At 36.6% G+C, this 15,326-nt stretch overlaps 1 protein-coding gene across 1 annotated transcript; it reads right to left on the bottom strand.

The window, feature by feature from the left end:
• Positions 1 to 12,752: 12,752 nt before the first annotated feature.
• Positions 12,753 to 14,576, bottom strand: c2cd4a (C2 calcium dependent domain containing 4A). Its single transcript, XM_051884985.1, has 2 exons — positions 14,409 to 14,576; positions 12,753 to 14,298 (listed from the first exon to the last, which is right to left on the bottom strand). Exon 2 carries the CDS (start codon positions 14,265 to 14,267, stop codon positions 12,894 to 12,896), a length of 1,374 nt encoding a protein of 457 aa, XP_051740945.1. The 5' UTR covers positions 14,268 to 14,298; positions 14,409 to 14,576; the 3' UTR covers positions 12,753 to 12,893.
• Positions 14,577 to 15,326: the final 750 nt, after the last annotated feature.

A 15,326-nucleotide genomic window follows, 5' to 3' on the forward strand; every position in this document is an offset into this window, starting at 1 on the left:
TAAACATCACTATGACTTCACCAAGTCACAAGACTTACTAAACAGTTCTCAAATAACTTCCCGACCGCAATCAAAACATATAAACCAAACTCAAATATAAACTAGCTGTTAAATAGGCAAGCCAAGCCAAGAGCCTGTCAAAATACAAACAGATGATAATGAACACATGCTTTGTGTCACATCTATTGTTGGAATCGTATGGAAGGAAGCCAGCAAAGATAAAGAGCAAACAGAGTCTTTACCGTAAATGATTGTTTTTATTCTACTGAAGGAAGTGATACTCCAAAAGTTCATTTAGGGTAAACCATAATTAATTAACTATGCAAATAAATCTACAACTGTCATTCCATGTGACAGAATGCACCATGCGATGTGTGGTATCAAAGTAGGGTTGCCAACTGTCTAAGGTTGCCAACTTCAGAATGTGACTTTCCGCGTTTTAAGCAACATTCCTTCTCATGTTCATTCATGTTTATTTGATGCTATGAATTAACTAGTAGGAAGAGATGGTCGGTTCACGAGCCGCTTGAGCTGAGGCGCTACAGCAATCTGTCATGACACAAAGCGTTTTTTATTGTTTGAATTTCTTAAAAAATTACACAATTTGAAAGCTGGGACTTTGTTTAATATCATAAGTAACCTGCTCTGTCTTGTCTGTCGAGGTGTTGTCAGTGTCCTCTTTGCTCCGCAATGTATTTTTCACTCTGTGTGGCGTGACAGCGCCATGGCTTGTCGGACAAAACAACAGTAACTAAGGGGGGCGGGTCTTTGCGAAGAGTCAATTGTGTAGTGATTATATTCACCAACAGAGGGGGCTGTGCAGCTACACTTGGCGTGCGCCGCTACTTAATGTAAAACATAACCTAGAACAGGGCCAGTTGCCAAGTCTGCGGTTTTCCCGCGGAATTGGGCTACTTTAACACTGTTGCCATGGGTTGTTTTTCATGTCCGTGGTATGAAGCGACCCCAAATAACATGATATTTATCCCCTAGAATGTGAATTTTACCAGGGGGTAAAACCCGTGTTTTTGTACAAAAACAAAAATAACGACTTTATGTTTGTCTTTCTTCAGAAAAAATATTAACAAAATCAAAAATTTGAGCCAGGAAAGTTTCTGAAATTTGGTTGATTTGACATGGAATGATCCAAATGTGTTTATGTCTGAGAACCTTTACATCTTTTATACACATACTGTACTTAAAGGAACACTCCACTTTTTTTGAAAATAGGCTCATTTTCCATCTCCCCTAGAGTTAAACAGTTGAGTTTTACCGTTTTCGAATCCATTCAGCCGATCTCCGGGTCTGGCGGTACCACTTTTAGCATAGCTTAGCATAGTTCATTGAATCTGATTAGACCGTTAGCATCTCGTTAAAAAATGACCAAAGAGTTTCAATATTTTTCCTATTTAAAACTTGACTCTTCTGTAGTTACATCGTGTACTAAGACTGACGGAAAATGAAAAGTTGTGATTTTCTAGGCCGATATGGCTAGGAACTATACTCTCATTCCGGCGTAATAATCAAGGAACTTTGCTGCCGTACCATGGCTGCAGCAGGCGCAATGATATTACGCAGCGTCTGTGACCCCCTGCTTGCACAGGGAGCGTGCCTTGCAACCATGGAGACATTTGTGAGAGACGCTGCGTAATATCATTGCGCCTGCTGCAGCCATGGTACGGCAGCAAAGTTCCTTCAACTTTTAATTTTCCGTCGGTCTTAGTACACGATGTAACTACAGAAGAGTCAAGTTTTAAATAGGAAAAATATTGAAACTCTTTGGTCATTTTTTAACGAGATGCTAACGGTCTAATCAGATTCAATGAACTATGCTAAGCTGTGCTAAAAGTGGTACCGCCAGACCCGGAGATCGGCTGAATGGATTCGAAAACGGTAAAACTCAACTGTTTAACTCTAGGGGAGTTGGAAAATGAGCCTATTTTCAAAAAAAGTGGAGTGTTCCTTTAACTGCAGATACTGAAATGACATACACTGTTTGTTAAAATACAAATATTTTGAGTATGTGCCTTATTCTGTCCCTTATTTTCCTATAAAGAACCACGATTGTCCCTTATTTTCTTTTCCTGAAGTTGGCAACCCTATATCAAAGTGATCTGGTCTTATAACAACAGCAAGCTGGACTGCTAACAGCATGATGTCATGGCCATTACAGAGATCAGGAAGTAAATTTGCCAGTTGTCAATTGCAGTCCATGTTGACTCTCATAGAGTGCAAATACAGCCAGATGTGACTGACAATGATGTCCAACATAATAAACATTGCTCTCACGGATAACCGATAGCTAATAACCGCCTTATGATGAAAATGTGTCCACACAATATGTCCATTTATTAATGAGGTGGACAAGTGACAAGCTAATCGTTATGTTTTCACAAAACAGAGGTGTTGCTATGCATTAAATTGTCACATTGACAATATGTTTGGCTTTTAATCTGTTCAATATACTCGTCAGAACCACATTCTAGTCAGCTTTACTACAAGTTCTTCCTGTCAAGGCTTAGATAAGACCAACATTTTCCTGTTGCTAGCATTAGCTCGCCTCATAAACGTCGCCCGTTTTTCTAGTTTTTTTCTTTCTTTCTGGAAAAACAAGATAAAAGCTGAAACTGTCACTTTTAAGGTACTGACGTAATGGTGACTGTACTGTACTGTTCTGTTCTGTTCTGTCGTAACTGTGACTTTAGTAATGAGCGTGGGAACATGCGATTGTTCTTGTGGTGTTCATCTCATCTCCAGATGTTAAAACCCACTGATATTAGCGTGACTAGCCAGGCAGAACATTCCAGCCAGGTATATCATCTCCGAGGAGAGGACAATTCAATACCTGGCTCCCTAATCAGGCACTTAGATTTATCTAGCTCTGTGCCTGGCACAACATGTTTGCTTTAGCTGGTGAAGCTAGCTGACTAGTAGCCTAGCAAGTATAAACTTACGTAACGTGTGCCACACTGTTTGTTCTACAGACATTGTTGATGCTTCACATCAAGCAGCTTTTTGGGGAGAAATTTGTTTAGCAACTGCATAGCAACACATTGAGAACACCTTAGCAACCACACCCTTTGTGATTGCTTTTAGCATGAATGATTAGCCACATGATTCTTATGTCGCCTCTGGCTTGCTTAGTTGGGGGCACTTAATATTCAACAATATTATTGATCTGACTGTACTGACGCTGTTGTATGAGAACTGAACTGAGCTTGACGATTACGTTTTTTTTCCTGTAGAGTTGCTTTATAGCTGAAATGGAACTGAATCAACACTCAACCGACTTCAGCTGAAATGCTGAATATGTATCACTGTAAAGTGCTATATAAATAAAGGTGACTCCTAAAATAAACCGCAGAATTAAAAGGTGTGCAACAATGAAAGATGTTTTCTGAAGGTCACATGTCATAGGCCAGTGCTTAGTAAATCTTGTATGACGTTTTATTGGTTAATTGATGTCATTCCTTTCTTCCCAGGAACATAGAGATGCACCTGCGTAACCAAGCAGCAGAAAAGATGACTCGCCTTTCTGTCTAGAGGAAAGACATCCTCTTGACACATATTCATATGAATCTAGCAGCTTCTGCAAAGCTCTGGAAAGATCTGAATGACAACACACAACACTACAGGTTCTTTAAACTTTTTTGCAGAAACACTACACACTTTGTGCATATGATAAAATGTGCTCCAAATCCCTCCAATCACTCATTCTGTTTATTTATTACCTTATAGCAACATTATAGAAAGTGTGTAATGTAATGTAATGTAATATAATTATTTAAAAGTGTTTCATTTGGTAATGTTATTATACATTTTTTTAATGACAGAATATAGCATTATGCCTAATAGAAAGAATATAATATAATATAATGTAATATGTTAATATAATATGTTAATATACATTTTAAAATATTAATTAAAAAATATGACTAAATATGGGATAGGCTCCAGCATTCCCACGACCCTATAGAACAAGTGGTTTGAAGTATGCCTCATAACATAACATAACATAACATAACAAACATAACATAAAACAACATAACATAACAAACATAACACAACATAACATAACATAACATAAAACAACATAAAACATGCTTAAATAGTAATGTTAATTTACATTTTAAAATATTAAAATATTATTATTTAAAAATATATATATTTAATATGATGGAGTCAACCTAACAACATAAAAAAAAGATCCAAGCCAAGAAAAGTCATGAAATGTAAAAAATAGAATAGTGCTGTCAAATCGATTAATTGCGATTAATCGCATCTAACATAAAAGTTTGTAAATATATAATGTGTGTGTGTGTGTGTGTGTGTGTGTATATACACACACACACACACACACACACATATATATTTATATATATATATTTACGAACTTTTGTTAGATTAATCGCGATTAATTGCATCTAACATAAAAGTTTCTAAATATATAATGTGTGTGTGTGTGTGTGTGTGTGTGTATATATTAGGCATGTGACGGTATCAAATTTTCATGTTGCGATAATTGCTGAAGCTTTTATCACGGTATACGGTATTATCACTATATTGAAATAAGTTGCAAAAAAGTGTCATAGTATAAAAAGATTTAAGAAGTATTTTTCTTATAAGAAAAAGAACTTTATTAAAAATATTACAATAACGCAATACACAAAAAAATTAAAAAGTAAAATTTTTCAGATTAAAGTGCAAAAAAATGATAAGGAACAACAATTGCTACTTTACAATACATTAGTTAATGCATTAACTAAGATTAAGAATGAGCAATATACATGTGCGACAGATGGTATTATTTTTTGTTAATGTTATTTGAGAAATACAACTGATCATTGTTAGTTTTAGCTCGGGTCCATTACAACTTTTGATTTTAGTAATGTTATTAAACATTAACTAAGAAATTAACATTAAGATTAATAAATGCTTTATGAGTATTTTTCATTGTCAGTTTGGTAGTAATGAATTAACATGTTAACTAATGAAGACTTATGTCACTAAGTGTGACTGAACAATAATAAATAATCAGAACATTTTCAGTCATTATAGGGCATGTTGTAGTCCAGATTAAAATATAAAAATGTTAAAGTTTGAAAATAAATAGCCTATTAAGTCTTTAAGTATTAGGTATTTGGTGCTGTGATGAACAACATTGCGAATACAAAAAAACTGAATGGCTATTTGAAGCATTTGAAATACTGTTCAGTAGCACAGCTGCTTTGTTTACGGCATTTCCGGGGTAACCGCTTCATTTCTGCTGTTCCATCAGCGCCATCTGCTGTCAGAGAGTGAACGTGCCCTTTTCATTCAGCGCGTCTTCAATCCTTCCACCATGTGCTTCTCATGCACGTTGGGCTTGTTTACATGCACGTCTCTTTGATGATATATATACAAACTTTTATGTTAGATGCGATTAATCGATTTGGCAGGCACTAGTAAAATATCTTTAAAGGTCATGGATTTTTCTAACCGATATACATTTTTGAGTTATGCTCATTTCTAAAATATTTCTTCAGCTATAAATGACTCTTTGTAAGTGAAATCTCTATAAAATCATGTTTAAATCCTTAGATTAGTGGGAAAAGTCCTAGAGAAATTCTGGCACACTTTGATATGATAATCAATCCAACACATGGCAATCAGCCGCCAACATGCAGTGGGAACCACCTGTAAATCCCCATTTGCAACACAACCGTGTCAGCTGAATCAACATGGAATACAAAGATGGCCGATATATCAGCTCAAACACAGGCTCTATTGCAATGGCCTGTTAAGCCATAAACGTTGTTCAGATCTATGTGCAAAGGGGGCAGTGGGTGCAATAGAGGAAATGCTGACGGTAACCCAGACAGAAAAAACCCACTGCACAAAGCATCCCGAACAATAAGCACAATAGCACAGTGGTCTTTCCCTTTTATGTGCTCAACAGAGGGGGATTACATCTACGTCACTAATACAAAACACAAAAGGGGGCTTCTGACAAGGTCGTCATAATGAATTATTGAAAAGACTCGAAGCAACATGGAGCATGTTTGTTAAAGTAAGGGATAATGTACAGTGAGCTGGTTATTGTTGCAAAATAAACCCAGACAAGTGGTTTTGCCCTAAAGGGGTTTATTCCAGTTAAATTTTCTACCAAATTATGGTTTTGTTTTATACACACACAGTTAAATATGCAGTCATTATAAAAACACGATATTTTAACTTTACTAAAAGCCTTTATATTAATTCTATCAAACGATTCATCGCGATTAATCGAATCCAAAATAAAAGATTGTTTACATAATATATGTGTGTGTACTGTGTATATTTATTATGTATATATAAATACACACACATGTATATATTTAACAAAAATATATTATATTTTTATATAAAACATTTGATTTTTTATATAATATAAATAATATATATATATATATATATATATATATATATATACACACACACATGTATTTGTGTGTATTTATATATACATAATAAATATACACAGTACACACACATATATTATGTAAACACAAACTTTTTTATTTTGGACAGCCCTACTTTATATATAATGCATTATAAAAGTATTTTAATGCATTAATTACACTTTGTAATGCACCTTATATTGCATTGTATTGTCTCATGAATAACTGTAAACTGGTCATTGACAAATACAAGTGTTAACAATGAGATTATGTGGCTTTTATAATCAATTAACACTGCTTTTATCATTTTTTACAAGATGGACAAAATTTGTCACCAAAAAAGTCATTCGGTTTAACCAAAATTTCGGTTTTACCGAATGACACTTTTGGTTTTACTGAATGACGATATTTTCAAACAATGCTAACAGGCTGATATCTAGCTAGCTAGTTGGTTAGCTTGCTAGCTAGCTAGCAAAAATGACAATCAAACATTTTATATTTAGTACAAGTTTTTAAAATATTACAAAATTTTCCATGTTTTATAGCGGTTGTACCGAAAGACCTTATGTTTTGGGACATGCGTATGAGCAAGTGAAAACATGAGTTTTTCAAATAGTTAAGAGAGAGTTAGTTACTTGGCTTCATGACCATGTGGTCCTTTGCAGGTGTCTGAATGATGTCACATCCTGTCACATGATATTGACTGCATGAATTGATCCAAAACGGTCCCTTTATATTGGTTACTCCGAATGACATCAATAAAATTCATTTTTCCGGACATTTTATCATAACAAAGCAACTACTTCAATACCATTTTGCACTATGTTGATATATGATGTTATAAAATCATGCCAGAATAAAAAATATATACATTTATTACATTTTAAGATATTTTAATCACAAATGAAATGGCTGTATTTGCCTTTGGACGGTTAAACCGAATGACCCTTTGACACTTCAAAATCTTTAAAATACATTTATCTGTAGCAAAAGACAATTAAAACCTTTTGGATTCAATAAAAGAGATCTAGCCTGTACTACCTTACATACTTTGGATGCCATATCTTTGTTTTTTTATTATAATTAAGGCCTTTGGACAAAAAAAAATGACCCATCATGTCATTGACCCAAGCACAGTTATAATACATTCTAATATTTCATTATTACACCTTTAGAAATTATAATGGATTAAAACACATGACTAACAACCCTTGCTTTCAGATGTAACAAGGGATCTGCAAATATTATAATGCATTTCAACTTTGGTTACAATTATATGAAAATATATTAGCATTATAATGTACATTATGAATACCTTATACACAAAGGCTTTAAGTAAAGAGATACCAAAATCTTTTCCAAAAATGCATATGTTTGGTCACATGATTTTAGAACAACATGAGGGTGAGTAATTATTATTTTTTGGGTGAATTATTTCTTTTTATCTAATAAAAATAATATTATGAAATGAACAAAAGCCATAGCAAACTGGATAGAGTAACTCTAAACATTCAGAAAAATAATTACACAAGCAACCATATTAAAGTTTTTTTTTTTGTTTGCTTTTATCAGAGATTAAAATACATTAAATATGGCAGTGCTGTCAATTTTCAATTGACCTGTAAATTATTAAACCTTTTCTTTTAACTTTTAAAATTAAATGTTTTAACATTTGTCTTAGTTCACATTTTCATTGCACATTTCTCAGTCCTTCTTTATAGCGCTCATCCCCAAAGCCAGACTAAGAGCTTTTAGCTTAATATTTAACTACAGATAACATTAACTTAAAATAGCAACGGATGCTCTTAATGATACATCAGTGCTGTTGAAAGCAATGGTTATCACGCCACAAAATAAGTTTATGGTCCTGTCTACTTTCTCTAAAAACAGCCAGCTAGACTATTAATAAATAGACTGCTGAGGTAAGAACTTTATTTCGGGCCTCTTAGCTAAGTGCAAGTACAAGCAAAGACAATTTAATAAATTAAATTGACTCTCGAATGCAACAACCAGCAAACGTAAACTGGATGTATTTAGTAAATAATGCGATCAAACCAATGTTGTGCCTGTCACAAACACTGGTTTCAAATAGAGAAATTATACGTAAAATAAGCAGCTGGGTAATCAAATCTGCTTTGATTGATGCAAAAACAGATGTGCTTGGCCAGGCTGGTTGCTCATAAATCAAATGCTTAATTTAATTTGATTTGAGTACATAATAATAATAAAAAAAAACTTCTGAACAATAATCAAAAAATGCAGAACGGGGACAGAAAAGAACAGTTAATTCATCTGGAAGGCCAAACAAATAGCAGTGATTGCTGTTGACAGTGTCTAACTGTGCAGAGCTCGACGTGGCAAGACGTTGGGCCTAACCATGCTGAAAGAAGTTGCCTGGCAACTGTGAGCTCTTTCTCTCGTTTTCTCTACAGAGTAAGCCTGGACTTTCTGGAAAAAAACGTGAATGAAGTCTAACTGCCATCTCCCTAAAGAAGACTAGTGCATTTGTCACAAACAGGGATGATTCAGAGTGTCATTTCTTGCACTTGTGACAGTAAGCAAATAAGTTGTAGCAAATCTGCTGTGCTATTTTATGCATTTTACATGCATTTCCAGCTTGCACATTAGATATTTACAGTACATTATGAATTATAGTTAATTATACAATTCTATGAACATGATTAGACTGACGGACAATAAAACGAGCAAAAAAGTTCCAAAAAATGTGCATTAAAAAAGGCACCCTATAGAGCAACCACGCAAAACAGCCATGCAACAACATAGAAACACCCTATCAACCACCTAAAAAACCCATAGCAACACCCTGGCAACCACCCACAACATCCTAGCATTGTGGCAGAAAGTACACTGCACAAGTAAACATGTTTTATTCAGAAAATGTAAAAGTCTAGTTTATAATTCTATTTTAAGTAACAATTACATGAAAATTACACAAAATTATTTGGTTAAGTAAATAAAAAATATGGCTACACTTTAGATTAGGGTCAAATTCTCACTATTAACTAACTACTAACTATGAATTTTGCCTAATTAATTGTTAGTAAGGTAGTTGTTAAAGGGGTGGTTTACAAGATGTAAAATAAGTTTCTGATGTCCCCAGAGTGTGTACATGAAGTTTTAGCTCAAAATACCCTACAGATCATTATTTATAGCATGTTAAATTTGTCACCTTTTGGAAGGTGAGCAAAAACGCTCCGTTTTTGTGTGTGTCCCTTTAAATGCAAATGAGCTGCTGCTCTCAAAAGGGGGTGGAGTTTCCAGAGCTTGTGTTAGCACTTAGCAGCGCCTCACATTACCTCACGCAGACACACAGAAACTGTTCAGCCTTTTATGTTCAAAACGAGTCGGACAATGATGAAGACATTCAAGAAGAAGTGACAACATTTTGAATGCAACAGGACGATTCTGAACGGTTAGTTCAAAATAAGATAGTAAATTAGATTAATTTATGTAACTGATGTGGAGTTAACTATCGTAAAGTCATTGATTAGCATATTCTGTCATGACAATCTATAAATCACTCCTGTGGGAACTGTTGTAAGATGCTTACAGAGCCAGAGAATATATGCTGCATGAAGATAGAACAGGTATAGTTTAGTTTAATTACAGTTATAACTCGTCATATAACTTTTGTCATCTTGCTTTTATGACATGCTATTGCATTTGTGTTATGTACTATAATGCAACAACACCCCCTTTGTTGCGTGTTCTCGGGGGGCAGGGTTTATGTAATTTCTAGGGATAGTGATGTCACCAACCCGGGAAGAAGCTCGTTGTAGTCCCTTACCAGCCGTATGTTGTGGTCCTTAAACAGAAAATTCTTTAAAAGAAAATATCTCTCTTTGCATTGAACTTTCAGTGCTCTAACTTTGCAGATACTGTTTATGCTCAAGCAGCAACATTACACACTAACTAAAGTTAGAAAAAAGTGCCCACCCCTTTAAGTTTAGGTATTGGGTAGGTTTAAAGGTAGGGTAGACAATTTACAATAGCAAGCTAGCTTTGAAAGCATCTCAAAGTATCTCAAAAGTCATGCCTCCTTCAAAACACATGAACGCACACAAATTACCTAATGTATGTCTCAAAGCACATAACATTACAATAATAGTGACTGTAAACAACTTACAGAGCTCTAGTTGTACCACCTGACTGCTGCAGATTCATTTCGGCGTTGATAGTGTTGACATAGAAACGCATAAATCCGAGTCTGAAGATGTGAACAGCTCAGAGTAGAACGCCACGGGTTGCCATCTTGTATTACGGTTATGACATACCGTGAACACAGGAAAAGCTTGTTTTGGTTCAGGAGGAACTGTAAAAACTGCTGCTGTTTGTTTGTGGCACTCAGTGACTGTCTGTCTACAACTCTGCATAGCCTCATGAAACGCACTGATGATGTATGATGTCTGCATGAGCAGGGTGTGCGGAGGTATGGAAATACATATGTTGACAGGCAATGACCGAATGCAATGATTGGATGAACATTTTTTGGCCCTGAGACTTCCACAGAACATATATGTACATGTTTTAATATTTAGACCACTTCTATTATTGATGGCTATCAGGATGTGTTTAGAGTTTTGACCAGTAAAACAAAAAGTGTTTATAAAAAAAATTGCCTACCCTACCTTTAAGTGATGTAGAATATTGTCATACAGAAGAAGGCATTAATATGTGCTTTATAAGTACTAATAAACAGCCATTATCCTACTAATATGCATGCTAATAAGTTAATAGTGAGAAATGGACCCTAAACTAAAGTGTTACCAAAAATATGAACAAAAAAATATATAATAATGAATAATTATATGTAGTCACATTTGGTTATTAATTGCCTCCTAAACAACTCTTATTAGATTAGTCTTAATGAAATGATTAAAACAGTCATCTATGACCATCTGTTAAACATGTTATGCATATTCTGATGGTTATGGATATGTGCGCTCTTAATGTATATTTTAAGAGGCCTGACTTCCATCTTTCATTCATTCCCACTATATCTTTCTTTCTGCATATTGATGTTATGCATAAGAGCGCACATAACCCAGAGCAGGTTGTTTTCAAGTATTCATGGACATGCATAAATGCGACAGTTCTGCCAGCGAAGCACATGACAAACCCATGTGCTTCAACGTGTTATGTGATCAAAGTGCTTTTGCGCAGGACAGAGAGCGTTATACTCGCTCTAAAGTTAAATGATCAGAGTCTAAGGGGTCTGTCACGATCTTCAGCAACATTTTCTGTGACTGCTAACTAGCATGACTAAGGTAATTCTATGCAATTTTTAATGTAGTTGGACATTTCGAATTTCAACGCCAAAATCGTGCACCTAAAACCTAACTTTTTCATCATTATTTTTAGAAATCAGTCTTTCATATCGATCTGGAATCAGTTTAGCTCTTGAAGTATAGGGGTTTAAATGGGATTAACTGGTTCTAGATCAGCGGAAAATCATACCCTTCCTTCTACTCATTCTAAATGCTTGCCAAGCTGGCAAGCCTTGGCCTAGTCAGCAAGCCTGTTTGAAAAAAAAAAAAAAAAAAAAAAAAAAAGGGGGGGGGGGGGGGGGGGTTTAATGAGCATGAGCCATCTCTGTCTCAAGTTACTCTGTTATAATCCCTGCAAAGGTCAGCAGGAAACAACAGGCTTATAGGAAATCAGAGAAGGTGAGTTATTTTGCAATCAGTGCCGCCTTGTTATTATTTACTTCTTCCAATGAAAGATCAGTGAATGGTAAGCCCCACCATTTAGGTATTACTGATGTCTCAAAAGGCTTACTACTGCTCTTTTAGGTTTAGCCCTGAGGAAGCAGAGTATTAAGGTGCTGCTACTGTAATTGATTTCAGATCCCACTGACAGGCCATTTTTAAAACCTGCCTATTACCAACACCTCCCAAAGAAATGGCTCTGTAAGGAGGGAAAAAAAAGGAAGCCCCACTGATTAATTTTACAAGGTGTACTCTGCCTGAGGAAACAGTTAAAAGGAAGTCTTATTTGACTGATACAAATATGTTTTCATTTGCCACAAGAGCAATTGTTTAGTGTTTTCTCCATAAAATTAAGTAATCAACATCTGTATTGCATTTTAAAAAATCTTGTTACATGTAAAAGGCTATGCGTCAAAGTGTAGCGGCAATCAAGCCGCTCAAGATGAGACAAGGAAAAATGGAGGCCATTACGGAAATGAGGAACCTTTTAAGACTGCCGTGCTTTGATTCAGTCACAGCTGTTCTCATCATGAATAAATGATTATTTGTTGACTGAATACCTAAAATTATGCTTCCCGTCAAGAACAAAAGACCACAAGACTGATACAGTTTTTGCCGTTTAATAAAAAAGAAGTCTTTGGCAGATAAACAGATTTGGCAATAAATAACACTTAATAAAATACATACAAATACATACATGCACACACTCACACAAAATAAATTAAGCAATTTGGATCAGTTGGATTTATAATATGACAATGCTTGAGAGAGGAAGATCACAGTTGCCCAGAATATAGTCTCTTTTCATTGTGCACATCTTGTTTACGACTTTGAATCGAAGCGACCTCTGGCAGAGATCATCTTCTGATATACCATCAAAGAAAAAGTCCTCATTAAAGATTGGATTGCGGCTCTTCCTGATGACCGTGCTGCGCTGTTTCTGGATTTTTCCGGGCATGAGAGAGAGGCTAATACTGCAGTTAATGCTTTTAGGGTCCACAGACAGAGCATACAGGCCTTCTGCGCTAATGAGGCGGACGCGCAGTCTCTGGTTTTCAGGGCAGTACTCTGCTGACAGCCGCAAGGTCCCGTCCCTTCCTACAGGCACCAAATTCTCTTTCATCACCCTCTCCCGGTGCAGAACCAAGTCCATGGGGAAGATAGCCGGAGGTGCCAAGCCGTAACCACACTGGAGAGGTTCTACAAGGCCGTCGGATGCTCTCCTCATGATGTTGGGGCTGTTGTCCGTGGAACTGCCCTCATCCGTCGATAAGGAATTGTTTCTGGACATGGCAGCCTTCCGGAGGTTGCGGTAAAGGATTTTCTCATGGTTAAGTGCTTTGAGGAGAGAAGATTTTGGTGGGCATCTGTTCAATAGAGGAGAACTGAAGGGGGATGATTCTGCCGAGGAGGTAGTATCGCTATCCAGAGTTCCCTGTCGGTGCAGGGTGAAGCCTTTTGGAGAAAGTCTGGAAGTAAGAGTGTTCAGGCTAAAGGAAGAAGGGGAGACTGAATATGGCAAGATGGGGGAAGATGGCATGGAAGATTTGGAGCAAGTGCTTGACCTACTCCGGGGAAGAACCAAGGGGATTCCACTTGAGTTAGGGTCGTTGTGGAAGAGGGACTCCTTTCTCCTGGTGTGGGGACTTTCCAGCAAGGTGCAAAAGCCATAGCAGGTTTGAGCTTTAGCCAAGTGGGGCAGGGAAAGCGCAGCCTGGCTTTGAGGATCAGCATTGGTGGTTTCCTCATCACTACAGCCATTGTCAAATGGCCCATCGTCAACACTCTCCACCTGGATAATATGGTTATTGGGTAGCTCTCGGTTATTGGCCTCTCTCTTTGGACTTCCCTTCTCACATGGAGACACTCGGATACATGGAGTCGGCCTCCCCTGCTCAATACTCTTGCCCTCCACTGGGCTTGAGATCTTGGGGGGAATACAGAACTCTGGGATGGTGTCTGGGGTAATGATGTTTGGACACAGCAAGACTCTCTTGGCTTTGTCAATGGATGACTTGTCGCCAAACATGATGTCTCCGATTTTGAAGCTGTATTCCGTTATGGGAATTGGCAGGTTGGTCCTTTCGACGGACACTCTGATCTTCTCTACCACCCACATGGGAATTCAGTTTGGACTCAGGGTAGAAACACTGCAAAAATTGAAGGATCTATGGTTAGAAGTCTGGTCCACTTAGTTTTATATCAAAATTGTGCAAAAGTCTTTCTATCTTATAGCCAAAACATTTTGTATGCTGCTTACCTTGTGTACTTGATTCTCCAGTGGAGGAATTGAGCCTCTGTTTAGACAGGTCCTTGTTCTATATGCTGCATTAAACAAGGTCTTCAGGATGATAACCAAGAGTCTCTAACCAGCAGGCTCAGACTCTCTCCTGTTAGACTGGCTTCTCTTTGTGACACATGTGAAGGGCTCTTGGCCTTTTATACAGAACAGCACTGTGGGTGGAGAGAAGGGCTATTCCATCACGCCCACATGTGGTAAGAGAGGGCTGCCCTGCTTTCAAGGCTACTGGTTCCTAAAGAAACACTTTAATCTAAGCAACCCAAGACTGGGAAAGTTAAAGGCCAGTCTGATAAGCAAATTGCAATGAAATCCAACACATTTGGCTGATAAAACAAAGGCATGTGTGTGTTTGACTTTCCATTACTCTGTGCAAGAAATTTTAATATTAGATGTGGGTTATAGGTTAATGATAACTGAAAATGATGCAAATCCAAATGCCTCTGGCATTTTTCATGCCACAATGACAATATTAGTTATACCAATGACGGAATACAGACTTTTATGTATCTGGGTCAGAAAATACAAAGGTCTAAAGCAAATTTACTGAGCTTACAAACTCATCCACATGCTAGGCACATTAATCCCAAGTTACGCCCTATAAAACTATAATGGAAAGGGACCTGCTGATTGTGTGATTGGTCTACTTGCTTTTTTGGCCTTTTAGCAATTCTTATTCATAGAGATATTTATATTGTCAGAACCATATTTTATTCATATTGTTGGAAACTACAGAAACATTGGTCCCACTTTATATAAGATGTCTTTACCTAGTATGTACTAACAAATACAGACATTTCAATGATGCCCTCTTGTGGCAGGATACAGAGGAGCTTTGCAAAATTTGAATGTCAGGTCTGCTGTATAGTTCCCTAATAT

The sequence above is a fragment of the Ctenopharyngodon idella genome, chromosome 24 (assembly GCF_019924925.1).
Source record: "Ctenopharyngodon idella isolate HZGC_01 chromosome 24, HZGC01, whole genome shotgun sequence".
NCBI classification, from domain to species: domain Eukaryota; kingdom Metazoa; phylum Chordata; class Actinopteri; order Cypriniformes; family Xenocyprididae; genus Ctenopharyngodon; species Ctenopharyngodon idella.